The 27,961-nt window shown below is 36.0% G+C and overlaps 2 protein-coding genes across 5 annotated transcripts in view; one reads left to right on the top strand and one right to left on the bottom strand.

The window, feature by feature from the left end:
* Positions 1 to 1,548: 1,548 nt before the first annotated feature.
* Positions 1,549 to 27,961, top strand: part of MIS18BP1 (MIS18 binding protein 1) — a 50,331-nt gene continuing 23,918 nt past the window's right edge. Inside the window, exons 1-9 of one of the 3 annotated variants that reach the window (XM_065906280.1) lie at positions 1,549 to 2,056; positions 7,365 to 7,978; positions 12,406 to 12,525; positions 12,696 to 13,162; positions 14,123 to 14,196; positions 16,358 to 16,488; positions 21,336 to 21,423; positions 22,698 to 22,855; positions 26,206 to 27,070. In XM_065906280.1, coding sequence (XP_065762352.1) covers positions 7,450 to 7,978; positions 12,406 to 12,525; positions 12,696 to 13,162; positions 14,123 to 14,196; positions 16,358 to 16,488; positions 21,336 to 21,423; positions 22,698 to 22,855; positions 26,206 to 27,070 — 2,432 coding nt within the window. In that variant the 5' untranslated portion in view covers positions 1,549 to 2,056; positions 7,365 to 7,449. Of the gene's footprint in view, positions 2,201 to 7,364; positions 7,979 to 12,405; positions 12,526 to 12,695; positions 13,163 to 14,122; positions 14,197 to 16,357; positions 16,489 to 21,335; positions 21,424 to 22,697; positions 22,856 to 26,205; positions 27,071 to 27,961 lie in introns of all 3 variants that reach the window. The other 2 variants (XM_065906278.1, XM_065906279.1) reach the window with 2 other exon arrangements.
* FANCM (FA complementation group M) overlaps positions 14,241 to 27,961 on the bottom strand; it is a 98,531-nt gene continuing 84,810 nt past the window's right edge. Inside the window, exon 24 of one of the 2 annotated variants that reach the window (XM_065906268.1) lies at positions 14,241 to 15,603. In XM_065906268.1, coding sequence (XP_065762340.1) covers positions 15,494 to 15,603 — 110 coding nt within the window. In that variant the 3' untranslated portion in view covers positions 14,241 to 15,493. Of the gene's footprint in view, positions 15,604 to 22,075; positions 22,150 to 27,961 lie in introns of those variants that run through there. The other variant, XM_065906270.1, reaches the window with a different exon arrangement.

The following is a 27,961-nucleotide window of genomic DNA, read 5'->3' as shown; positions in this document are numbered from 1 at the left end:
TAAACCCTAAGTAGGTCTCTATGTGTTCCCAGGTGTTACAGATTTAGGACAGATTATCCCAGGTGCCTGGCTCTGACCATAAAAAGCCCGTCTATCCTTGGAAACACAAACTTAAGAGGATCCATCCAAGGGAGCATGTTGATGCTCCATTGGACAGATGAAGGTTGTCCCTTGGCCTATATACCTTCTCACTGCACTTTTATCCACAAAGTGTTATTCAGACTTCCTTGGAAAATTATTAGTCACTCTTATGTAAATTCTTGTTGCTGTTCACCCTGGAGCATACTAGATCCTACTTACTTCTCAAACAGAAGTGGCTAATTTAAAAAATTAAAGTCTGTAATTCTGAGTGTCTGCCCTTAATATTTAAAAGTTCCTGTTTTAGATGAAAGTGTGAGCCATGGTTACCTTCATCATCAGAAACAGAAATCTTTCATGCCTCTATTTCAGATGCTTTTAAGTATGAATGCCCCTCTTTTCAAAGTCCCTCTATCCCACAAAGTGTATTTCATAGATTTCACTAAACATATATTTCAAGTTTGGTTTGCCTGCTAAGTCCCTTCAGTTGTGTCCAACTCTTTGAGACCTCATGGACTGTACCGCCAAGCGCCTCTGTCCATGTAATTTTCCAGCCAAGAATACTGGAATGGACTGCCAGGCCCTCCTCCAAGGCATCTTCCAAACCCAGAGATTGAACCCGCGTTTCTTACATCTCCTGAATTGGCAGGCGAGTTCTTTACCACTATGCCATCTGGTTTTTCCCATAATTTGGTGCAAATCCATGTCCAGCCATTTTCTCATTATGCTGCACAGTCAGAAATTTCTATGCAGACCTGATTCTCTCCTCCCACTACCAACTGGTTTCTTTTCCTTACTTGCATTCATTCGATGTTTTATTTATTTTCATTCGATGTTTTAAAAAGTGTGTTTTAAAAAAAAGTGTATTTTAGATTCTGAATATTCGATGAGCACAAGATTTATGGATACATGATTTAGAGGAGAGAATATCAAACGTCACTTTAAAGAGGCAAAAAATAAACTCTCCGGTCCTAAATGTTGACTTGGTGGGGGGTGGGGCGCAGTCCATGAAGAGAACACGCAGGACGGGAGCTGGAACAGATTTAAGGCTGGAAACTCTAGTTACTCCTCTGGCTCCTCCTCCTCCAAGACTGAAACAAGGCATTCTACAGTTTCCAGCCCGCAACGCGTCATGCCGGGGCGCTGAGCCGAAGGAAGCACAGTACACTGGGAGAAGTCTAAGACTGGGATAAGTCTGAACGCGACTGGAACAAACTGCATCGCAACCCAGTAGTCAAGATGAATTGCTTTTATGGTTCGAGATGATTAGGTTAAAAATTATAACTATTGCAAGTATAACTTTGCATTTAGTCCACTATCCCCTCAAGAACAAAACGTTCCTTCTCGGCCTCAAATATCTGACGGCCAGGGAAAACTTAAAAGCTCTCTTAAACATATTCAGCAAGCTAATTCCTCACACTTGGAAGCAACAAATAACCAAAAGCTATTACCGTTCTCACACAGAGAAAGAGGGTAGCCGAGAAGGACCAAACGTAAGAAGCGCAGTAGCGCGTCTGACGTCTGACGTAGCTTTCCTGCCGCAAAGCATTTCGGGAAGAGCCGCGAAACGCGAAGCTGGCGTTCTTCTGAAGAAGAAACAAAGTCCAAGGACGACTAGAGGTGCCTGCCTAGTACCTGTCGCAGCTTGGGGTTACCCAGTTTTTCTGGAAACAGCCATTGCCCACGCGGAGCGGGAAGCGCCCCCAGGCTTCCGGAGTCCCAGTGAGACGCACGGTGACGCAATTCCTGAGCGCGCCAATCCAGGGTTGGCCGGGAGCGCGGGCTCTTCAAATTTGAATTCCCTAATAGTTCGTGTTAGGGAACCTCACGGAGAAGGTGAGAATCACCTGGGGTTCGGCCGCTGAGGGGTGGGGCAGACTTGGGCCAGAGGCGCGATCTTAGGGCGCCCAGGTCCCCCGCTGCCCCGAAGCCGAGCCCAGACTGCTGCCGTCTCGCCCGGTCGGGCTCTTCATCCAAGGTACGGCCTCCCCGACCCTCTACCCTAGCTTCTGCCTCCGGTCCCTCTGGCGCAGCGAGTTCCAGCGCTTCAGTTTTCTGCGGTCTCGCGGACTTTTGTACGTTTCTGTCTTTGGCTGCGGTATCACGACCACTCATTCATTCGGTGTGTATTTGCTGCGTGTCTACTGTATTTATCAAGAGAGCAGACCTCTTTCCCTCTGATTTCGTTTCAGTGGTGAGCGTCCTAGGCTTTTGTTCTACAATCACTTCCAGAAAAAAAAAAAAAATAGATTTCCAAATAGGAATATTGTGTGCGTCACTGCCCGATTCTTCACCTTGGAACCCAGGATCCACAGAGCTAAAGAAACAATTTATCCATCTAGTGTGTGTTTTCTTCTGATTAAATTACATATTGCAAACATTTTCAGATGTAAATAGCCCTTCATCCCTCTCTACAAAGATAAGTGCTATTTACAATTACAGTTTTTACAATATCTTAATTCCAGATTTTTCCGTCTTTGCGTATACTGTTTTTTTTTTTTTAACAAATTCAATTGCACAACCTGTTCTGCTGCTTTTTAAACTTAGTATATTCCAGCTACTTTCTATGTCAGAGTGTGTGTGTGTCTGTATGTATATCTTTTTATTTATTTATTTTTTGTGTGTGTTTTATTTTATTTTATTTTTTTTTAATTTTTTTTTTATTTTTTATTTTTTTTTATTTTTTGTATATCTTTTTATTGAATACATAGAATTCAGTTATATGGATGACAAAAGCAGAATTTTGTCCCATATTGATAGACGTCTAGGTTGTTTCTAGTTAGCCCGGTGCTTTAGTGAACAGCGGAATTTTGGTAGCCATCTAGATTGTTTACAATCAGTTTAGTACTTCCGTGAACATCCTTGTATAGGGCCTGTTTAAGAACTTAGGCTTTGAAATCAGATAGACTGGAGTCCTGCTCTTAATTGCCAGTGGGACCTTGGACTGGTTATTTAACCACTTTATGCCTTAGTTTTCTCATCTTCAAAATGGGGATAATAACAATACTTTTATGAATTGCTGTAAGATTAAGTAGTGTCTGATATAGGTGCAGTAGATGTTGAATATTATTACCACATATGTATTTGCATTCTTTTGTAGATGTTTCCATAAGAAAAATTTTAAGTGGAATTTATTGATCAATGGCATGCACATCTATAGTTTGAAATTAACCTTTACCAAACTGATAAACATAAGAAGTCTCACTTTTAATTTGCATCTCTTCATTTATTAGTAAAATAGAGTGTCATTTTGACTCATTTATGGGCCATTTGTATTCTATTAAATGCCTTTCATGTCCTTTGGTCATTTTTTATGTTGATCATTTCTTTAAATTGATTCATTTGGTTTCTTTGAATGTTATCCATTGGGTTGGCCAAAAAGTTCCTTTGGTTTCTAAGTGTAAATGAAAGACCTTTTTCATTTTCACCAAGAATTTTATGGAACAGCATATTCACCATTTTATTCCACTACATTCTGCCATTTTTCAGGCAACTTCATAATTCCATCTTCCCAAAACTTGTTATCTTTTTGAGCAAAGAACTCTTCCACATGCCATTTATAGTCCCCCAAGAGACTGAAATTTTTTTCATTAAGAGAATTTTGTAAAGACTGAAATAAACGGGAATCTGAAGATGCAATGTCTGGTGAATATGGCAGATGAATCAGAACTTCTCAGAGAAGCTGTTAACAGTTTTTGCCTGGCCATCAAAGAAACATGGAGGCTTGTGTTACCCTGATGGAAGAATTTGTGTTTTCTGTTGACTAATTTCTGATGCTTTTTGTTGAGTGCTGCTTTCATTTGGTCTAATTTGGAGCAGTTCTTTGAGCTCATAATAGGGGACTCCTTTCCAATCCCACTACATACACATCGCGTTTGGTATGGTTGGTGGTGGTTCATTTCACTTGCCCCATGATCTCTTCCATTCCACATTATTGTACAGTATTCACTTCTCATCACACATCACAATTTGTTTTAAAAATGGAATGTTTTTGTTATAGTTCAGAGAATCACATGCAGAAATACAGTCAAGAAGTGCTTTTTTGCTTAACTTATGTGGAACCCAAACATCAAAGGGATTAACATAACCAAACTGGTGCAAAAGATTTTCAGTGCTTGATTTGGATATTTTGAGTATGTCAGCTATCTCCCACATGGCATAATGTTGATTGTTCTCAATTAATGTCTCAAGTTGATCACTATCAACTTCAAATGGTTATTGTACCAGGGAGCATTGTTCAGCAAGAAATCTCCAGCGCAAAATTTTGCAAACCACTTTTGACAGGTTTGATCAGTCACAGTAGCTTCTCCATACACTGCACAAATCTTTTCTTTTCTTTTTTGCGTTTCAGTTGTGTTTCCACCTTTCTTGAAATAATAAAGCATAATATGCCAAAAATGTGGCCTTTTTCTTCCATTTTTAATATTAAAATGGCTACACAAAAGTTCACTAATCTTTTTTTTTATTTTAATGCATTGTGAATGACATCTGTCACAATACAATCTGACAGAACTGTTTTGAATGAAGTTAAAGACAAATAAGCTCTACTAGAACCACCTTACAGGAAAAACCAAACAAATTCTGTGGCCAACTCAATATATTGTTGTGTGCTGCACTTTTTTCCAAGTATATCATTTGTCAGTTAACTTACTATTCCTCTCATTTTTTCCGAACTGTCTCTCCCAGTTTTGGTTAGTGTGCCTTGGGAGTTTTGACCCATTCCATTGTAATTATTATTAATGTTACTACCACAGCAGTAAATTCCTAGAACTTTTTATGTCTTCTTAGGAAGAAGAATAAAAGTTAAATTCAGTATTATATACATGAATAACAGTTGTTTAGCTTTCTAGATACTCTAGATACTCATAGCTACTTTTTCATACTTATAGCTGATTTTCCCATGCCTCAGTCTTTATTTTGAATAAATAGCAATTTTTCTCTAGTATATCAGCATGTCAGTTTTCAGAGTAAATTTTAAGTATTAGATTTTTCAAATAGTTTTAAGCATTTAATGAAGGCACAAACATACCATTTTAGAGTTCACCTTGTCTTCTCCAGTCCTAGAAGGAACCTAAATAGGAAGGAAATCTAAAAAAGAATGGATATATGTATAGGTATAACTGATTCACTTTGCAGAAACTAATGCAAGTTTGTAAGGCAAGTATACACCAATAAAAACAATTAAAAATAAATAAATTGCATGATTTTCTTAATAGCATAATGAAATCTCACACCGTCCTTCTAGGAATGTTAATCACCCTTTGTCCATCTTATCCCATGCACTAGTCACTTAGCAGTCCTCAGGTATCAGACGGACTGTTTAAATATCATAGTGCTTGTGTTCAGGTAACCCTAATTTTACTCAGTAATTGTCCCAGATCACAAGAGTAGTACTGCTGGCAATTTGGGTATGCCAAAGAAAAGTTGTAAAGTGCTTCCTTTAAGTGAAAAGGTGAAAGCTCTTGACTTAATGAGGAAAAAATTTTATGCTGAGATTGCTGAGGTCTGGATAAAAATGAATCTCCTAAGGAAAAAAAAAAGAATCTCCTATTTGTGAAGAAGGAAAAAGAAATGCATGCGGGTTTAGCTGTTGACCCCCAAAACTGCAAAAGTTACAGCTATAGTGCGTGATAAATGCTTAGTGAAGTGGAAAAGTCACTGAATTTGTTTTGGGTGAGGTGACATTCACATAACTTTTATTACAGTATATTGTTATAATTGTTTTACTATTGTTAATTTCTTACTGTGCCTGATTTACAAATTAAACTTTACCATAGGTATGTATGTAAAGGGAAAAATAGTATACATAGGCTCTGGGACTATCCATAATTTCAGGCATTGACTGGTGGTCTTGGAATGTATCCCCCTGGGAGAAGGTGGGGAGGGAGAAACTATTGTACTACAGACTGCTCTGTTCTTATTTCTGCTAATTTACTAGCAGTTTATACTTATTGTTGAGCATTTCATTAGGTTCTAAAGAAATGAGATTGTGTAAACCTTCACATACTTTGCCATCTTTCCATGCAGTTGTCCCAGTTTATTCATTTTTGTTTTTGAGAACTTAAACTGAATGGCCAGTGAGTATTTTAACTCCAAGCACAGGATTCCTGTCACTAATATCTTGCCAAATGCATGAATATATGCGCTAATACATATTTGCTGAATTCAGTGGGTTTTGTGCCATTCCTAAGATACTGGGTATCTTTGTCAGCTGTTTTTATTGAGGAATATTTCCTTCTTTTTTTCTCTTATAAAATATCAAATAAAATGGTAGTTTGTATGTGAATTTTTAACTTGTATATTTCTTGCAGAAGTTGCTGTAGATAAAGATACTTGATGTCTTTGGTCTGAATGAATTTATATTTTCTGAAATACATTTCTTATGTTTATATGAACAAAGACTGATTGGAATAGTTATAAATTCAGTGATAAGAGATGCTGTAAATCTAGACTTATAAGTTCTAGGCTCCGTTAGGTTAAAATATTATATTAATTTACCAATTATAGCAGAGTGCAACTGTATGGTTCATCAGCTAGAAATGTGTAGGTATGGGAAATAAAATTTATATTTAAGAAACAAGCTAAAACAAGTCTAAGACCATGTATGCCCAAGTACATGATTTCCTCTAAAAATTCTAAGCAGCAGTAAATGTTTATTTTTTTTAAATGTTTAGAAAATTATAATGAATATAATCTACTTTTGACTTGAGGTCTTTTTTTTTTTAAACTAAAATCTCACATTAAAAAGTTCTGCAGCATAACAGAAATCAGGATTGGAGATTGTTAACTTAAAAATTGAATGGATTTTTAACCTTCATTAGGATATGTCATGTAGCTGCTGCCTTAAAATTTAGTTCCTAAAAGGAGAAATCATATTTGTGAAACTTAATCTTTTCATAACTTAATTTATTGCTATATGCAGCTGTCATTTAATGTTTTTTGATGCAAATATTAGATTGGAACCTCCAGGACTTGAGGTTCAAGTAAATTTCAAAAACAAATATTCAAAATTCTGCTCTTAGAGTGATAAAGTAGAAGACTTGGTGGAAGCTGCTTTTTTGCAGAGAATAAATTTAAAAACCAAACTGTTTATCACTGAAAAAAAAAATAAATGAAACCTTAACAAAAATATAAAATCTTAGTCTGCTTTGTGAGGTATAGATTATCCAGTGTTGTTATGAACCAATTAAACCTTTTACTTTGTTTAATGTTATTATGGAAAGCAAATAAACTTAACTTTTTCTGTACAGAAATATGATAAAAATTGATTTCACATTGAACTGCAGGTTCCTCTGGCCCCCTGCTGAAGATCTATCCTGAAAATTGTGTGAATTTTCTGTTAGAGGGAATTTGTTGCTTCTGTTTATCAAGATGATTGCAACACCTTTGAAACATCCAGGAATTCACCTGTCTTCAGATACATCTTCTCAAAGAAATATGCCCATGCATGCGATCTTTTTTGACAGCATTCCTTCAGGCACACTTACTCCTGTAAAAGACTTGGTGAAATATCAGAAGTCCGCTTTAAAACTGAATAATCATAAAAAGAGTCAGTTTGTAGAAATGGCAGTTTTTAATAATAAAAATGTATTTCAGTCTACCATGCTAGCGGAGGCTACTACCTCTAACAGTTCTCTTGATATCAGTGCTATAAAGCCCAACAAGGATGAATTTAAAAATAAGGCAAGCTATGAATCACCAGGAAAAATATTTCAAAGAATGAAAGGAAAAGTCCTACACAACAAGCAAGAAGAAGCATCAAGAAACAGTTTTTTGGAACCAACACAAAATGAAAGTTTCACTCCTAATGGAGCTGAGGAAAGAATATTAAAGCATACCTACCTCTGTGAAGAAAAGGAAAACAACAAATCATTCCAGCCAGAAAACAGTTCACTAAGAGGTTAGTTTTATTATGTGTTGGTTAAAATGCTATACCGTGTTTAGTGTTTATTATGTCTGACACTTTTAGGTACTCAGGGAACAGCAGTGAGCAAAATGAACAAAAATCTCTGTCCTCATGTAGCTAGCTTACATTCAGGTGGTGACAGACAGATCATTAAATAAGTATTTTTTAGAATTATAATAGAAATGGTCTGGAAAGAGAAAGCAAAGTAAGCATGATGGGGAGAGTTGGAGCAGGTTTTAATTTTTCATGGGGTGGTCAGTGTTTCAATGAGAAGGTGATATTTGAGCCAAAAAAACTGAAGGAAGCGATAGATACAGATAGATATCTTGCGGCTGGTACAAGTGCCCTGAAATAGAAGCATGCAGACTAGCTAGGAGATTACCAAGGAGTGAGCGGGCATCTGGGGAGGAGGGGATAAATAAGGAAAGGGTCAGGTAATGTGTCTTTTAGGAGGGTCCTATAAGGGCCTTATAAGGTAAAGGGCCTTTACCTTATAGGTAAATATAAGGGTTTGGGTTTTTCTTGTAAGCAAATTAAGGAGCCACTAGAGGGTTTTGAGCAGAGGAATGTCGCAGTCTGACTTATATTTTAAAAGTATCACTCTAGCTGTTAATTTGAAATAGTTATTTTAGTATTCCAGGTAAGAGATGGCATTGACTTGGTCAGGTGGTAGCAGTGGAGATAATAAGGAGTTGCTGAATTCCAGATAGATTTCGGTTTTGGCGGGGCGGGGGGGGGGGGTTTAATTTGTTTTAATATTTTATTTATTTATTTGGCTGCACAGGGTCTTAATTGTGGCACATGTGATCTTTTAGTTGTGGCATGTGGGATCTAGCTCCCTGTGCAGGGATCAAACCCAGGCCTCTTGCGTTGGGAGTGCGTAGAATCTTAGCCACTGGACCACCAAGATATATGTTGAGAGATGGGAATGTGGAATATAAGAGAGGTATAAAGGATGACCTGGGTGATTTGTTTGGTTTGGGTTTTTTTTTGCTCAAGCAACTGGAAGGATGGAGCAGTTTAACTGAGGTGGGGCAGACAGAGGTGGAATAGTTTTGAGGACTCAGTAATTATGTTCCTTGTCATGTCAATTTTGATATGTCTGTTAAAAATTGAAGTATAGATGTGAATTAGGCTGTTGAAAAAAATTAGTTGGAATTGAGGGAAATGGCCTACCTGAGAAATACATCTGGAGTCGTTAGCACCTAAATGGTATTTAAAGCTATGAGATTAGATGGGATCATCAAGGAGTCAGTATATTATACTTGAAAAAACTGTGTATGTTGAAATGTTTCCAGAGAAAACATTTAAGGATAAGTTCTGGGGCACCCTGAAATTTAGAAGGCAGAATAAAGAGCAGAAAGTAGTGAAAGCCACTGAGATGAGGAAGAAAAACCAGAATGGTATCTTCAGAAGCCAGTAATTGATAAAGATACTTTACGTGCATTATCTCATTTGCTCCTTTCAGCAAACACTATGGATATATGCTCATTTAATAGTCTAGGAAATGGAGCTTTTAAATCAATTAACGTCTGCTATGTGTCTCACAAGTAGTAAGTAAGTGATAAGCTGAGAATTAAATACAGATATCTATTAGAAAGCTCATGCTCTTAACTGCTTACATAATAGATTGTGGGTGTATTGTTGCATTTCAAAGACAGTGATGTATTTTGACACAAAAGCAGTTTTCTAAGGGAGTTTAGGGTGGAGGTAGGTGAATATAGAAATAATCTCATATAGTCTAAGAGAAAAGGGAGAAGCAAGAAATAATGTACATTATAGCATGTTTTATATGTAAACTGGGATTAGAGAGAGGAAGACATAACTGACTGCTTTGAGAATCTGCTGACTTCCTAGAAATTACACATATATACAAACACAGATATTGTATATAATTTCAGAGATCTTTTGGAGAGTCCCTACATGGATCCCTGAACTGAAATAAATGGCCTGTGTTCTGTACCACGTTGTATATGATTGAAGTATTTACTCATCTGTACTACATTACCCTGCCATTTCTGGTAGAATGATTTAAAGAAATAGAAACTTATCTATCTTTTATGACATGTCATTATAATAAAATCTTTATATTGAGGTTTCTAAGGGTAAAGCAACATACATATTAAAGTGTAATCACTACCAGTTTTTTCAAGTATAATATTTGAAATTAAACATATAAAATAATTCAGTTTTTCCTTCACTGGTACAATTTTTTTTTTTACAATACTACTACTAGCACTGCTACATTTTAATTATTTTTTTTCCATTTATTTTTATTAGTTGGAGGCTAATTACTTTACAGTACTGTAGTGGTTTTTGTCATACATTGACATGAATCAGCCATGGATTTACATGTGTTCCCCATCCCGTTCCCCCCTCCCACCTCCCTCTCCATCCAATTCTGGGTCTTCCCAGTGCACCAGGCCATGTTTTGATGCTGTTCTCTCGAAACATCCCACCCTCACCTTCTCCCACAGAGTCCAAAAGTCTGTTCTGTACATCTGTGTCTCTTTTTCTGTTTTGCATATAGGGTTATCGTCACCATCTTTCTAAATTCCATATATATATGTTAGTATACTGTATTGGTCTTTATCTTTCTGGCTTACTTCACTCTGTATAATGGGCTCCAGTTTCATCCATGTCATTAGAACTGATTCAAATGAATTCTTTTTAATGGCTGAGTAATATTCCATGGTGTATATGTACCACAGCTTCCTTATCCATTCGTCTGCTGATGGGCATCTAGGTTGCTTTCATGTCCTGGCTATTATAAACAGTGCTGTGATGAACATTGAGGTGCATGTGTCTCTTTCAGATCTGGTTTCTGGTTTCCTCGGTGTGTATGCCCAGAAGTGGGATTGCTGGGTCATATGGCAGTTCTATTTCGAGTTTTTAAAGAAATCTCCACGCTGTTCTCCATAACGGCTGTACTAGTTTGCATTCCCACCAACAGTGTAAGAGGGTTCCCTTTTCTCCACACCCTCTCCAGCATTTATTGCTTGTAGACTTCTGGATAGCAGCCATCCTGACTGGTGTGTAATGGTACCTCATTGAAGTTTTGATTTGCATTTCTCTGATAGTGATGTTGAGCATCTTTTCATGTGTTTGTTAGCCATCTGTATGTCTTCTTTGGAGAAATGTCTGTTTAGTTCTTTGGCCCATTTTTTGATTGGGTCATTTATTTTTCTGGAATTGAGCTGCAGGAGTTGCTTGCGTATTTTTGAAATTAATCCTTTGTCTGTTGCTTCGTTTGCTATTATTTTCTCCCAATCTGAGGGCTGTCTTTTCACCTTGCTTATAGTTTCCTTTGTTGTGCAAAAGCTTTTAAGTTTCATTAGGTCCCATTTGTTTATTTTTGCTTTTATTTCCAATATTCTGGGAGGTGGGTCATAGAGGATCCTGCTGTGATTTCTGTCGGAGAGTGTTTTGCCTATGTTCTTGTCTAGGAGTTTTATAGTTTCTGGTCTTACATTTAGATCTTTAATCCATTTTGAGTTTATTTTTGTGTATGGTGTTGGAAAGTGTTCTAGTTTCATTCTTTTACAAGTGGTTGCCCAGTTTTCCCAGCACCACTTGTTAAAAAGGAGGTTGTCTTTTTTCCATTGTATATTCTTGCCTCTTTTGTCAAAGATAAGGTGTCCATAGGTTTGTGGATTTATCTCTGGGCTTTCTATTCTGTTCCATTGATCTATATTTCTGTCTTTGTGTCACTGGTACAAATTTTAAATCTATTACCTTCCCCTTTTTATGTGAAAAAAAACTCATTTCTATATTCAAGATACAAAACTTTAACCATCTAGGATGTAAAGCAGAATAAAATATAAGCAGTGCTATTAGTTCCTGTTTGTCTGGTGATTAAGCCTACCAAATTTGTGTCTTTGAAGACCTGCTAAAGGGATGTCAAAGAAGTATAAGTTATGACTTAGTCTGCTACTGAATCTCAACATTTTGATTTTTAAACCTGTTACAACTGTTCATCCATATTTTAGAAATTTCCAACAACCAGAAGCAAAATCAGAATTTTCAAGACAGGGTGGCACTTGATATATGACTTTAACATAAACATATCTGATTTGTGACAGCACCAAAATTTTATTCCAGATCTCTAGACTTTTAAGTCCAGTAGTATACTTGTGTCTAGAGCTGGCAGGTAATGTGAGAAGTTTTTTTAAAAATTCTTTCTCAGCATAATACAGGTATAGAGAATGCATTGAAGATATGAGATAATAAAAAAGGGCAAAAACTTGATATAACTGTCATATATTAAAGTATATACTCTGTTGGTCTGATCACTACTCAATTTAAGTCTTTATTCCAAGATTTTTAAAGGCATTTTTTTCTCTTATTGACTAATACAACTTCTTTCTTTTTTTTTTTTTAACTTTTTTTTTTTTTTTTTAACTTCTTTCTTTAAAAAAAAGGAAACTCAACCTCAGTCCAAGAAGTTCCTCTGGAATCATCAAATAATATTTTTGTGCCGGTCAAGCAAAAGATTAAATATCAGCAGGAAAAGAAGGTGCCTCTGCACAATTTAACTTACGGTAAAGTGCTTTTTGTTTTGTTTTTAGTTTGTTATTTGAATGTGTGGTTAAATGTTCTAGATAATTATTTTCCCTGTGTAGGCAATTAAAGGTTTTAAATTTTTCTGTTGTTCTCTTTTCATTTCATATTATCTGTCTATAAATTTGATTTGGTTTTGTATTTTTTGCAGAGCTTCCAGTTCTGAACCAAGAACATAAAAATGTTGCAGCTGTAAACAGGGCACTAACTAGAGCTCAGCTGGCTAGACAAGTTCTTCACTCAAAGGAGAATACAGTTGCAACCAACAAATCCAAAAAGGACACGTTTGTTTTAGAAGACATTGATTCTACCTGTGAAAAGTCCCCAAATACCACTGTTGAGACTCTTTGTGGTCCTGATGTTGAGAATGGTGGACAATTACTGGTTTCCGATGATAGTAAGATTACAGCAGAAGGCACTTCAAAACAGGAAATTAAGGAAGGAAATGAGAAAACAATGCACAGAGAGACTGATTTTACAGGTTCCATGAATGATACTTGTAAAATTGTGCTTGCAACTCCACGATTTCATATAACAATACCTCAGATATCAAAAAGAAATACTTGGAACCCTTCTCCAAGTACAAGCCAAACTATTACAAATGGAATTAAAATTAAGGTAGAAAAACTTTTAAGGCAGATAAATACCTGTTTTCACCCTCATTCTTAAAGTGCATAAGCTCTTTTGCTCTCTCATTAACAGGTTCATTTTGGGTTTTTGTTAATATTTAGTGTAGAGGCAATGTGGCCTAGTAAAATGAGCAGTGGATTAAAAGTAAGAAGACCCATGCATGAAGTCTTATTTTGCTCTATCACTAGTTGCATAGTCTTCAACTCCCTTTGGGGATGAATACTGAGGTATTCTTGTTCTTAAATTTTTTTTTCCCCCTGATTCTTGGTGTTCTATTAACAGAGCAGTTAAAAGGGAAAGGAGTTATAGCATCTAAAGATTTGAGAAGTTTTACTATTGTAACACTGGAGTAGGAAATGGCAACCCACTCCAGTATTCTTGCCTGGAGAATCCCACGGCTAGAGGAGCTGTTCACATGTTTGCTTTGGAATAGAATACTAAATATAAATTACTAGCAGTCACCTTTATAGTTTATAGGAAATTAAATGCACTCCAAATCAACTTTTCAAAAAAATGCTCTAATTATACAGGGATAAAGGGATGGTGAAATGCATACTACTTAACTTGTTTTCTCTAAGTTATTGTGTCTTTTGTGGCTTTGGTATTTTAATGGATACCTCAGAATTTTAGGTGACCTTTTTCCTTAGTGGTTAAGATATTTGACATAAGAATATTTAAGGTATAATTGATTCTGGATTTTATTAATAGAACAAACTGCAGTACAACTTCAGTTCAGTCTCTGTCTCCATCTTTTGTTTAATTATGCATAAGAGTTTTTACCTTATTGCTATATAAAATAGAATGTGATTCTTATATAGATGAACACAAAGGACTCATTTGGATTAGTTGTATAAGTTTTTTCTTTTAATTTAATGTAAACTGATTTTGTAATGCATATGGTACAAGTAATATAAGAAATAATATATATTTCATTTTATGCTTTATCAGGTAGTCCAGCTACAGGAATGGATGATTAAAGTCATCAATAATAACACTGCTATATGTGTAGAAGGAAAACTGATGTAAGTATAACTTTTCAGTATTCTTTTAGTAAAATTTGTAATAAGATATTTGTGTGTAAGAACTTACAAGGAGATACATGACAAATCGAATCTTGCTGTAAAACAAAGACTTTCTAATGAGGTTAAAACTGATGGCAGAAAAGTAAAATGAGTATGACCATTTTGATTATAACTAGCTTTCTTGCTTTTGCAAGAAATTTGATAACTCACATTATTTTTAAAATAGTGACAGCTCAAATTTGTATGAATAGTGCTTTATTTTTTTCAGAGGTTCTATGAAGTGGGCTGGGATTATCTGCTTAATGATAATGATTGCTTGTAGTTAACATTGACTACATGCATTTCAGTCCAGAGTCTCACATCTAAATTGGGAAAACCAAAACCAGATATGTATTTACTGATCCAGAAAAGAAATCAAAATTATTTAACAGTGCCACACAGCTACATGTTAAGTAATCACTGGCACTTTGTGGTTTTCCCTAAAATGAAAGCATCCTTTGGTAAGTGGGCTTTGCCTAAGTGGGCTCTGCTAGTCCCATTTCCTATTCTTCAAAACCAATTTTCTTAGTGGTTAAAAAAAAAAACAACGTAATAAAAGGTTGTAATAAAACAGTACACTGTATCACGTTTAGAGATATTTACCTGAAAGTTTATGAATATATAAAATCTGCCTTGCTCACCTTATTTTTTGCTTGCCTTGCACCCACTCATTTCCTTAATATCCAGAGGCAGCCCTGATTGCCTTTGTTGGAATCCCATTACTACTGCCAGAGAAGGCAATGGCACCCCACTCCAGTACTCTTGCCTGGAAAATCCCATGGACGGAGGAGCCTGGTAGGCTACAGTCCATGGGTCACTAAGAGTCGGACACGACTGAGTGACTTCACTTTCACGCATTGGAGAAGGAAATGGCAACCCACTCCACTGTTCTTGCCTGGAGACTCCCAGGGACGGGGGAGCCTGGTGGGCTGCTGTCTGTGGGGTCACACAGAGTCGGACACGACTGATGCGACTTAGCAGCAACAGCAGCAGCATTACTACTGCTTACTGGCTGTATGACTTAGGCCAGTTACCCTCTTTAAGTCTCATTTTCTTCATTTGTGTAATGATGATATAGCATGACCTACTTTTTAAATTATTTTGAGGGTTAAATGAGTTAATATTTATAAGACTTCGAGAACAGTGCTTGAGTACTATTTAAATACTTGTTAAATAAAATAGTGAAAGTCACTCAGTCGTGTCCGACTCTTTGTGACCCCATGGACTATAAGTCCATGGAATTCTCTAGGCCAGAATACTAGTGTGGGTAGCCTTTCTCTTCTCCAGGGGATCTTCCCAACCCAGGGATCGAACCCAGGTCTCCCGCATTGCCGGGGCATCCTTTACCAGCTGAACCACAAGGGAAACCTGAAAAAGAACAGAGGATGTGAGAATATTGTGTTAAAGTATAACATATGAGTTTAGTTCCATTTGACCAAACTAAATGACCTTAACTTTCTCATTTATTATGCTTATATTTAGAATGTTTATTACTAATCCAATGAGTCAGAATGTTCATTTATCTAATATATTTTAAAATTTTGTTTTCTCTATATTTATTCTTGGCTTCATGTAAAGAAATATAAAGAGTAGATTTATGGGTCAGTAGTTTGATGCTGCAGTTTGTTTTTTCACAATTGGAACCTCTTTTGGTACTTTCTAAAGAGGAAGGTAAAGACATTTGGCTATATGGTGGGGGGGGGGGGGGGGGGACACAAGAGTAGAATAATTCAAACAATATAACTGCATGAAATCTAACCCAGCATAGGCCCTGAGGAGAGTGACAGGGAAACCATCCTTTGGCGGTTTGGCATCAGTTGAGATAGAGTTGTGAGCTTTATTACCACAAGATATTTAGAGAACTCCTTGCTTTCTTGCTAATGATACATTTTATACTAGCCACATGGTTTGGCCACAGTAGTTTCTTGTTACTCAGGTTCACATTAGCCAAGAGGTTGAGTTGTGTTGCAGTGTTTGGCCCTCAAATGTTTTGTAATTAGATTGATAGCATTGTAGCTGGAGTGCAAATTTATTCCTGTTACAATTTTATTACATGTGTACATTGTGACTCTTGGGTAAAATGTGAATATTTTGGCTTTAACTAAGCTTTTTTTTCTCCTAGAGACATCACCAACATATATTGGCACAGTAATGTAATTATAGAACGGATTAAGCACAACAAAGTTAGAACTTTATCAGGCAACATTTATGTACTAAAAGGAATGATAGACCAAATTTCCATGAAAGAAGCAGGTAATGACTGTCATTACTAATTGGAAGAATTACTTTACTAAGTGAAATAATTAACCATATTTCAAACCATATTTTTGCTTTTAATTAGGTGCTTTAAAATTACATGTCAACACTAAAAATTAAAAAATACTGCCAAAATTATGTAAAACTATTATATATGTTGATCCTTTATTATCATTTATTGTTATTGACAGTTTAAGTTCAGTTACTTAAAAAATATTCAAATGAAATGTTCCTTATTTGTGAGGAACTGGCTAGAAGAATATAATTTAGCTCCCTAATTCCTCTTTTGTTGAACCTGCCTGGCATAACCCTAGTCCTGATACAATCTTATTTTCTGTCTATGCTTGCTGCTGCTGCTGCTAAGTCGCTTCAGTCGTGTCCAACTGTGCGACCCCAAAGACGGCAGCCCACCAGGCTCCCCAGTTCCTGGGATCCTCCAGGCAAGAACACTGGAGAGGGTTGCCATTTCCTTCTCCAGTGCATGAAAGTGAAAAGTGAAAGGGAAGTCGCTCAGTCGTGTCCGACTCTTAGCGACCCCATGGACTGCAGCCGACTAGGCTCCTCTGCCCATGGCATTCTCCAGGCAAGAGTACTGGAGTGGGGTGCCATTGCCTTCTCCTGTCTATGCCTAGTACACAGCTAATGTGACTAAAGAAAAACACACCTGAGTAGTCTACTTTAAATGTTTATTTGTTTGACTGCACCAGGTCTTTAGTTGCAGCATGTGGGATTTAATTCCCTTACCAAGGATTGAACCCAGGCCCCGTGCATTGAGACCTTGGAGTCTTTGCCACTGGACCACCAGGGAAGTCCCAGTAGTCTACTTTAAATCTATGACTACCAGCAACAAACTGTGGCCACTTGGTATCCTACTGTAGGTCCCTAATCCATTCATTCTCCCATCATCCTCGCTGACTATTTCGTATTTCTACATCTCTCCTGCCTTCCTCTCAGCTTGGTGGGTGGGGGAACAAGGAGAAGACTTGAGCAACGGGAACAATCAAAGGAGAACTTTTCTGCCACATCTCTTATCTGCTTGTATTTGTACTTGCTTTTATTGGGCAAGCCTCACGTTCCTGTCTTTGTCAACCTGTTTATTCTTTAGTTCCTACCCTTTTTTACTCAAAAATATCACTCTAGTAATTCTCCCCTCTGTCACAAAGAAAACCAAAACAAAACACTCTTTTGTGTAAAAAAATCAAGGTTGTTAGAATGTATTCGTATTTAAGAGATCATCAACTTAAAATAATCATATATATTTGTTACATAGTAACCTCATGGTAATCACAAACCAAAAATCTATACTAGATATACACATACACACACACACAAAAGAGAAAGGAATCCAAACGTTAACAAAAGATAGTCATCAAAAGAAGGAACAAAAAACTACAAACACAACCAGAAAACAGTTAATAAAACAGCTATAACTACTTTAAATGTAACTTTAAGTGTAAATGGACCAAATACCCCCAATCAAAAGACAGAGTGACTGAATGGATACAAAAACAAAGAGACTCCTTTCAAATCTAAAAATACACACAAGACAGAAAGTGAAGGGATGGGAAAAGGTATTCCATGTAAATGGAAATGAAGCCAAGTTAGCAATGCTTATATCAGACAAAACAGACTTTTAAACAAAGATTGTAATAGAGCACAAAGAAGAATATTACATAATGGTAAAGGGATCAATACAAAAAAAAAAAAAAGCTATAACAATTCTAAATATATAGGTGCCCAACCTCGGAACACCTAAATACATAAATAATAAAGCTAAAGGTATCCCATTCCCTGAATTCAAACTATGCTACTAAGCTACAGTAATCAAAATAGTGTGATACTGGCACCAAAACAGCCACATAGATCAACTGAACAGAATAGAGACCCCAGAAATGAACCTACATGTATTTGGTCAATTAATTTACAACAGAGGAGGTAAGAATATAATGGGGGAAATGATGGCCTCTTCAGTAAATGCTGCTGGGAAAACTGGATAGCTGCATGCAAAAGAAGCTAGAGTACTTCCTCACACTGTGTCCAGAAATAAACTCAAAGTGGATTAGACTCAAATGTACGATCTGAAACCATAAAACTCCTAGAAGAAAACATAGCGAACCCTTTGACAGATGCCTTGGCTATATTTTTCTAGATCTGTCTCCTCAGGCAAAGGCAACAAAAACAAAAAATAAACAAATGGGACAACATCAAACTAAAAAACTTTTGTATAGGAATAGAAACTGTCAATAAAATGATAAAGCAACCTACTGAGTAGGAGGATGTATTTGCAAGCTACATTGTTGATAAGGGATTAATTCCCAAAATACACAAATAACTCATACAATTAATTCAACATCAAAAAAAGAAACAGTCCTATTAAAAAATGAGCAGGGGACTCCCCTGGTTGTCCAGTGGCTAAGACTCCATGCTTCCAATGCAGGGGGCCAGGGTTCAATCCCTGGTCAAGGAACTAGATCCCACATGCTGCAGCTAAGAGTTCATATGCTGCAATGAAAGATCCTACATGCCACAACTAAGACCTGGTGCAGTAAAATCATTTTTTAAAAAGTTGGGCAGAAGAGCTGAATAGGTATTTTCCAAAAGAAGATACACAGATGGCAAACAAAGATGCTCAACATCACTAATCATCAGGGAAATGCAAATCAAAAGCACAATGAGATACCACCTCATGCCTTTCAGAATAGCTATTATCCAAAAGACAAGAAATAACATGCCTTGGTGAGGTTATGGAGAAAAGGGAACCCTTATGCCATGTTGGTGAGAAAGTAAATTGGTATGACCACTATGGAAAACTGTGGAGGTTCCTCAAAAAATTAGTCAAGTAGAATTATCATATGATCCAGCAGTCCACTTTGGGGTATTTTTCTGAAGAAAACAAAAACACTAATTGAAAAGATAAATGCATGCCTGTGTCTACTGCAGCATTATTTATAATAGCCAAGATATCAAAACCCACTTAAGTGTCCACTGATGGATGAGTGCATAAAGACGATGAGGTGTATACATACACAAAAGAATATTATTCAGCCTTAAAGAATGAAATCTTAATATTGTGACAACATGGAGGGACCTACAGGTATTAAACTAAGTGAAATCAGAGAAAGATAAACACTGTATGATTCCACTTGTATGTGGAATCTAAAAACCACAGCAAATGAACAAGTCAAAACACAAACTGAGTCACAGATAAAGAGAACAGATGTTTGCCAGAAGGGAGAGGGATCAGGGAATGAGTGAACTAGGTGAGGGAGATTAAAACATACAGAATTCTAGTTATAAATGAGTCACAGGGATGAAGGGTTCTGCAGTGAACAATATTCACATTGTTATGATACAATAATTTTTGATATAGTTAAAAGTATTGTAAAAATGTGGGGAAAGGATTTGGAAGGAGAGGTGCAGATGTTAAATCTTCATCTCTTATTTATAAATTTTAAAATTGCTTTTTTTCCTTTTTATTGTATCTATATGAGATGGTAGATATTAACTATTGTAATCATTTGGCAAGATATATATTAATGAGCCATCATGCTGTACACCTTAAATTTACACTGTGCTGTGTGTCAGTTACTCCTTAAAAAAATAGGGTGAGGGCAAACCCTCTTTTAACCACACTTCTTTCAGCCACTATTGCTCTCATTGACAGCAAAACAGCTCAGACAATTCATTATACTTAGATCTATTTCCTCTTGAATTCTTTTCCATCTTTTTTCTTGAATTCCCTTTAGTCTCTCCTTCATCCCCAGTACTTCACTGAAACAGCCCTTATCAAAGTCACCAGTGGCCCCCACACTGCTAAATCCAGTGTACACTCGACACGGTAATCACACCTACCTTCCTGAAATACTTAGCTTCTGGAATACCATATTTTCATGCTGCCTCACTTCCTGTTCTTTCATAGTTTCTTTGCTTACTTTTCTTTCTTTCTTTGCCTCTAAATAATGGAATAGACTAGGGCTCTTTCTTTACTCAGTGCTGTGCTGATTTCATATTTTTTCATTCATTTTCTGTCTGTTCATTTGACATCTTCACTAGGAGGTCTCCAGGCATCTCAGAGTTAATATGTCAAAAACCTGATCTTCTCCATGTACTTCCACAGACTGTTCTCAAAATAACAACTAATTTTAGTCCTGTTAAAAAGTAAGTCATACTCTTTGGCTCCTCCATTCAGAAATTTTCTATAACTTCCTATCTCACCCAAAGTAAAAGATCCGGTCCATAAAATGACGCCAAGACTTTAAAATCTCTCCCAGCTGCCTGTTACCCATCTGAGTACTAAGTGGCCTCCTAGTTCTTGCCTCTCTTCATTTCACTTCAGCTACACCAATCTCTTTGTGGTTCTACAAACAAGCCAGGCATACTCTTACTTCATAGCCTTTCACTTTGTTCCCTCTGCTTCCAGTGCTTTAACCCCATATTGCCACATTGCTCACTTTATGTACTTCAGGGCTTTACTCAAATGATGCTATTTCAGTGAGAACTTGTCTGTCCTTTTTTGATTTGCTGCCTGCCCCCTTTCTCCTCCCCTAAAATGAACACACTGATACCGCTATTCCTCTTAACTGCATAATTTTTCTCCATAGCATAAATGACCATTCTTAACAAATGAGATATATTATTTACTGGTTTGCTTTCTGTTTAGAAGGCAATTTTCATGAAGGCAGATTTTTTGTTGTTGTTGTTGTTAACTGCTGAATTCCTTAGCACCGGTACTGTGTGCCTGGCACACAGTAAGCAATAAGTGTATATTTTTAAATTATTTAATAAATGAATGACATCAGTTTAAAATCTAGGCTTTCAGATAACTTCTGTTTGTTTATAAATAGGTTACCCAAAATATCTCATAAGGAAATTTATGTTTGGATTTCCAGAAAAATGGAAAGAGTACATTGACAATTTTTTAGAACAGTTAAGGTAAAGTAATTTTTAACTTTTAAAACAAGGGTTGTTTCCTTTTTTGGTTGCGCTGGGTCTTCCTTGCTATGCATGGGCTTTGTCTAATTATAGAGAGGGAGGGCTACTCTTTACTTGCGATGCGCGGGCTTCTCAGTGTGGTGGCTTCTCTTGTTACAGAGCTCAGGCTCCAAGTGCACGGGCTTCAGTAGTTGCTGCACACAGGCCCAGTAGCTGTGACATGCAGGCTTAGTTGCTCCCAGGCACGTGGAATCTTTCCAGACCAGGGATGGAATCCATGTCTCCTGCATTGGATTCTTATCCACTGTGCCACTAGGGAAGTCAGTCCATCTTTTAACTTTTTAAAAAACAATCTTACTGATGTATAATTTACATCTGATAAACCACCCATTTTAGGTATAAAATTTGATGAGCCTTTACAAATGTATATACTCATATAACCAATGGAAAGTGCTTTTAAGTTCTGCTTTTGGAAATGTCCATTTTGAGCTATCTTTGATATTAGATTTTCAGAAGGCAGTAACACTTTACTGGAACTTCTGTCATGTGGAATAAATCTAAAAGAAAAATTAAACCTTTGACATATTTAAGGAGTCATCTGTAATCACCTACCCTTTAAGAGGCATGTAGCTGTAAACAGGAGTCTGACATTCTTGGTCCCTTTTCATTCATTCATTTCCTCAATAGTTACAAAGTGTCATCTGCTTAGCCTACTCTGTATCAGCACTGGGAAAAGAAACAAGAATTTGATTAGTTCTTAACCTTAAAAACTCTTTAGGTTGTGTAAGTTAATCTCATCACAGTGAAATGACATATAATATCGGCTGGCAGTTTTCTCCTGTAAAGGGTCGATAGTATTTTAATGGGTATGCTGCTTCTGTCACAGCTACTTGACTCTGCCTTTGTAGTGGAAAAGTGACATAGACAGTACAGAAATGAATGAGTATGACTGTGTTTCAGTAGACTTTATTTACAAGAACAAGCAGCTGGCAGAATCTGTTATTTTCTTGTATCAGCTTAAATAGGAAATACAAGAGTGAAGATAATAAGAACTTAAAAAGTCATATTTGAATATTTTGACTTAAGATGTCATACATAAATTTTTTGTGCGAGGAAAAGGGTAGAAGCCATGAAAGCTTAAATAGTGTAAAGATTAAAGGTAATCTGCTAGGGAAAAAAAACTTTATCTGAGGGAATTTATTTATGGGTTTAGTTTTTTGGTTTTGTTTTTTGAGAACCTATATTAGAGGAAAAAATACTATACTTGTTTTTAGGGCTTGTGAGAAGGAAAAAGGAAAGGCCAGACAAAACCAGAAAGCTGAAAGATGTGTTCCTGACATTCAAAAATCAATGAAAAATGATGCAAGGAAAACAAAACCAGATGTCCTACAAAGAGCCACCACCACTTATGACCTTGACTGTGATTCTTTGGGTATGTTTGCTCTTTTCTTTTGTTCATATTGGGGTATATTTTTAAATGAGCTCCACATTGTTTAATTCTTTACAGTGTATATAGTACTGAGTCCTTGACTTATACTGCCCTAAAATTTCCATTTTTTTCACTAGTTAAGAGGAGAAACTGCAATCACCTATAGTCAGCATTCAGCCTACTTCATTAATTAATTCCTTTTAGTTAATCAGAGTATCAAGGACACTGATAAACATAGCAGTGAAAGATGATTGTTGTTTCAGTTTTCTAAATGCAAGGTTTTAGGCTGCCAGCTTGCCTCAAACCTATATTACAGATACCTATATTTTTGTGCTAAATATTATTCCTGTTAATAGACAAAACCAATTTGCTTTCATGGAGGAAATGACATGTATTTTCTGAATGACCATTGCTATGAAGGTAACTGGCAGAACTGTTCTGTGTCTGTTCTTTACCAGAACTATAATCTGCCTGACATCCACCCAACCCCAAGATGAAATAGAGTATTTACAGCCTTTTCTAGATAATATAATGAGTAAAAGTTACTAGACCATGTTGTATAAATTTAGGCCATTTCTACCTTGACCTTATAACAGCTTTACAGAACTTCAAGAGTTCAGGACTGCTTCTGCCAAAAACATAACCCCATACTGGATGTAGATATACCTGTATGTTATTCCTTCACTCCTACCACAACCTACTCCCCTGTCCCCACTGAAACTATGCTTATCCTTTCTAGTACAGAGAAAGGAATAAATTAAATACATGGATTTAATGTATTGCAAATTAATGCTTGCAAAATTCACTCCTTAACTGTAGCTACAGTTCCTTCTCAACTCTTCTTCATTTTATCAAGTCATCCTATTTCTTATAAATTAGGCATATTGCTTATTGTCATTGCTAAAACCATCTTCAGTATTTTGGAGTCCTGGGGCTATAGCACCTGGTATGTATTTTTTTACTCCCAAATTTAAAAATCCCTAAAAGTATATCTAACTTTATTATTCTTTTTTAGTCTTAGATCTTATCATCTCCCTACCTCCATTCCTTCCTTTCACTTATAGTACTGTTTTTCAGGAATTTGAGTTAAATTGTGAATATTACTGGTAAAATATTTGAGACTACAAAGTAAAAGACTAAAGTTTGGTAAACCATTTTACATGCCAGCTGTGTCCATAGGAAAATCATTAAACAGACATTTTTAAAGTATCTTCTATGAGCCTGATCTATGTTAGCTATTAGGAACTTAGAGAGAAATAAAATGAGATGCTTCTCCTTGAGCAGCTCACTGTAGGGGAAGGTAATGCTGCAGTCTGTTTTGGATGTATCATTTTTCCACTGTGATTCATTAAATCATTGTTTTGTGAAACTATTAAGACATTCAGTGTCCTCTTGTCACATATGTTATTTTGAATGGTGGTAGTTGATGCTGCTATTATTTTTATTATTATCATTATACTTTCCATGGGAAAACCACTAAAATATTAAACAACTAAGGTTATGCAAAGGTGCCAGTCAACGATTATTTAAGATGATGTAATTGTGTATATATATTTTAATGATTTACCTAAAGTTTTGTTTTGCGTATTTAGTGTTGTAATCTATATGTTTAGTATTGCTATTAAAGTGCTTTATCTCTACTATTATATATAATATATCTGACAGTATTATTATAAATGATTGTAATGTCAGCCTCCTTCACCATACTGTAATAATCTCAAGAGCAAGGACCATCCATTGTGCATCTTGAAGTACAGACTTCTATGAAATTAATACCATAACTTAATTTTGTGTAAATGTGGATTTTCAGAGTAATTTCATTGAAATCCTGCCTGTCAGAATTTAAAGAGCCTTTTCTCTACATGTTAGCAAGTTTAAAATTTCATATTGAGTTAAATCCATCTGCTTAATGGCAGTTTTTTTTTCTTACTACTTCTAAATGAAAAGAAATGAAGTGAGGAACATTTGTAAGTGTTTAAAGAAGTAAAGAGGCAACAATACTACTTACACTACCAACTTCACACAGCTTAGGTTGAAGTATCCAGAATGGTTTGAATCTTTATTAAAATTATTTAATAAAATGAATAAAAATATTCAGAATAAAAAGGCTGTGTTCAAAATTAGAAAGTTCAGAATTTTCACATTTCCAGTTGAACATTTGAATCATGTTTATATGAGGAATTAGAAAGACATATATGATTCCATTGAGAAATCATATAGTAACTTCCTTGAATACTTTTGATTAGTGCCACTTCTCCATGAACTATAACTTAGAGACTCCTTTTCCCCAGCATTCGGTATTTCCCCAAAGTCTTTCATTTTGCCATTCGTCTTGTAAAATGGCAGACAGTATGTGTAGGTTGTTAGAGTATTTAACTATGATGGTTGGTATGATGATTTAAAGCTTGTACATATTTATAATTGTATAATTTAAAGTTAGAAATTAAGTGGGTGTGGCTTCTGGTTTCTTAAGTTTCAAACTGGAGACTTTCTCTCATTTTAATTTGCTTTCTTTAGCCAATGACACAGTATAAGATTTGTTTTCCCAAGATCTGTTTTGGTTGTTATCCCATGATTCTTCATGGAGCTTTGGGGGATTCAGCAAAAATGTATCTCTGTGGCCTTCACTAGTGATGAGAATGGGGCCATGCAGATGGGTCTCCATGTTTTTCTAACTTTCCTTAACTAGGATAGTTTTCTGTTCCGTATATTTTATAGCTAGTAAAGTTTTAGTAACCCAAGTGGTTTTCAAGTCGAAAGTAAAAACAAAGTTCTTACCATTAAGAATTTTTTTCAGTTGAAAGACAAGTATATAATTATAACACAGGGCACATTACCAAACATGATATTATTTGAAAGTATTCTGGAAATTTGAAGGAAAGCTTTCATTCAGTTGAGGGAATCAGGACAAAGTTTGTGGATAGGTGAGTTGGAAAACAGAAATGAAGCAGGTTATAGGATAGAACTGAAGTAGATAGTAGGTGGAGGAAATTTTCCAAGTAGAGTGAATGAGATTAATGAAAGTTGAGAAACAGTGAATTAACAGAATGTCATTCAGATTGAGTACAGTGAGCAATTAGAACTATATTGATAAAGACCAGTGAGAGGAGCTATGTACATTAAGTATACTGTGAGACATATGGACAGATTGGTATAGAAATTAATAAATGTTAACAGTTGAAGGGGCAGTGATCTGAACAGACCAGTGCTTCAGGAAGCTTAATTTGACAGTAAAGTGTGTAAAATAGAGTTTGTGGGGGGGGGGGGGGACAGTATATTTGTGGAATTTTTTTTTCTATATTTTGTTACTAATTTGAAATTTTGATCTTTGGTTTTGTCTTATGAAATTAAAGAGAGAACTAAAGAATCAAAAGTATCCATTGATATTCTAACATCACAGGAACAGTTTTTCACAGATGAAGAAAGAAAATATATGACTGTTAATCAGAAGAAACCTTGTATTTTAGTGACACCACTTAAATCTAAAAAAATTATAGAGAAAAAATGCACGAACTATAATCTGTCATCTGACACCATTAAAGCAGTAACAGAATTTGCGTTGGGAAAGCCTCAGAAAGAAAGTAAAACAGACTCAAATGAAACTACAAGTCCAGTCAGTAAGCCCACAAAGACTTTAGAAGGTACGTTTGAGTGTAGTGTGGGCCGTAATAGTGAAAATACAGAAGATTGTTTTGAACATGATTTCCTCACTGTCAATGACAAAATAAAAATACCCAGTCCTAAAAAGGAACAAACGGTCACCTCTGACTTTAAGAAAAATACAAGGTTATCAAAACGGAAGAAAATTGAAAATCAAGTGACTGTGTCATTTGACAAGCATCAGTCCTCACCAGATTTGTCTAATGAAGAAACTGAAAAAGGAAAAAAATTTAGAAGGAAAACTGAGATTGTTAAGAAAACCAGAGCAATAAACACTGAAGAAATAGTGGTTCAGCAGAGAAAAAGCACAAGGAAAACAAAGACAGTCCTAGTGATGTCTGAATCTGAAACTGAAGAAAGTGAAAATGAATTTTATATGAAACAAAAGAAAGCTAAATGTTCTGCTAAAGAAAATCTTCAGAAACCTGATGTTGGTAATGAGCTTCCAAATACTGAGAAAATGGGATCTGGTAAGACAAACAGGTATTCCTTGGAATGTTTGCCTGGTCTTACTCAGGATGAGGAATGGAATAAGAAAGAATTACAGAAACTTCATTGGTAAGTAGTTAGATTTGACTTTGAAACCTAGAATGGCCACAAAACAATTTATAACATAAAAACACCAACAAGAGGCTGATTTATGACTTCTAATCATTAAAATGGAAAATGTCATCCAAAGACACTTGAAGAGAAATGGAAATTTATGTAGGGTGGAGGGAAAATACAGATAATATCTAACTAGGTGGCCATCTGCAGCCCACATATGAAGAAAGTGAAAGTGACCTTCTTTTCTTTTCATTCCCGTTTAATATTTCAAGACAGTCCCCTCCTTCCCTCCCCAAAAACAACTTGAGGGGACAGATGCATTAATTAATTTGATTGTGGTAATCACCTCACAATGTATATGTGTATCAAATGATCACATGTACATTTTAAATATATACAATTTTATCTGTCAATCATACCTCAATAAAGTGGGGGTAAACTATTTCAACAGACGAATGCAACTCTCTCACTTAGCTTCACATTTTAAGGAATATTTTATAATTAAATTTACTATTATAAAACCTTAAATTTGAACCCAAATTTATAGGTTATTTAATAGAGTCTTTTCCCCCTCATTGATAAATGAAAAATTAGTCTCAAAAATTAGGTGATTTGTCTAGGGTTTCTTAATTACTGCTGCTTGGTAAACCAGGTATGGTAAGAATTGGATTTGGCTACATATACTTGAAAAGCAGTTTCAGTAGTGTGGTAGTTGGTATTGGAAGCCAGGTCACAGTTGAGCAATGAAAAGTGAATGAGACAGTAAAGACAACCTAAATGGACAGCAAAAGATATGTGGCGATGATGGGGAAGAGAAGGCAGCACAGTCATAGAAGGGAGTGAGGAGATAAGGGAACATGTATGTTTAGTTGCTTGCTTTTTATTAGATGACTCAGGCCAGAG

Source organism: Muntiacus reevesi, chromosome 15 (assembly GCF_963930625.1).
Source record: "Muntiacus reevesi chromosome 15, mMunRee1.1, whole genome shotgun sequence".
Lineage (NCBI taxonomy): Eukaryota > Metazoa > Chordata > Mammalia > Artiodactyla > Cervidae > Muntiacus > Muntiacus reevesi.
The sequence above is the reverse complement of the archived record's forward strand: the minus strand, read 5'-3'. Positions and strand labels throughout refer to the sequence as shown.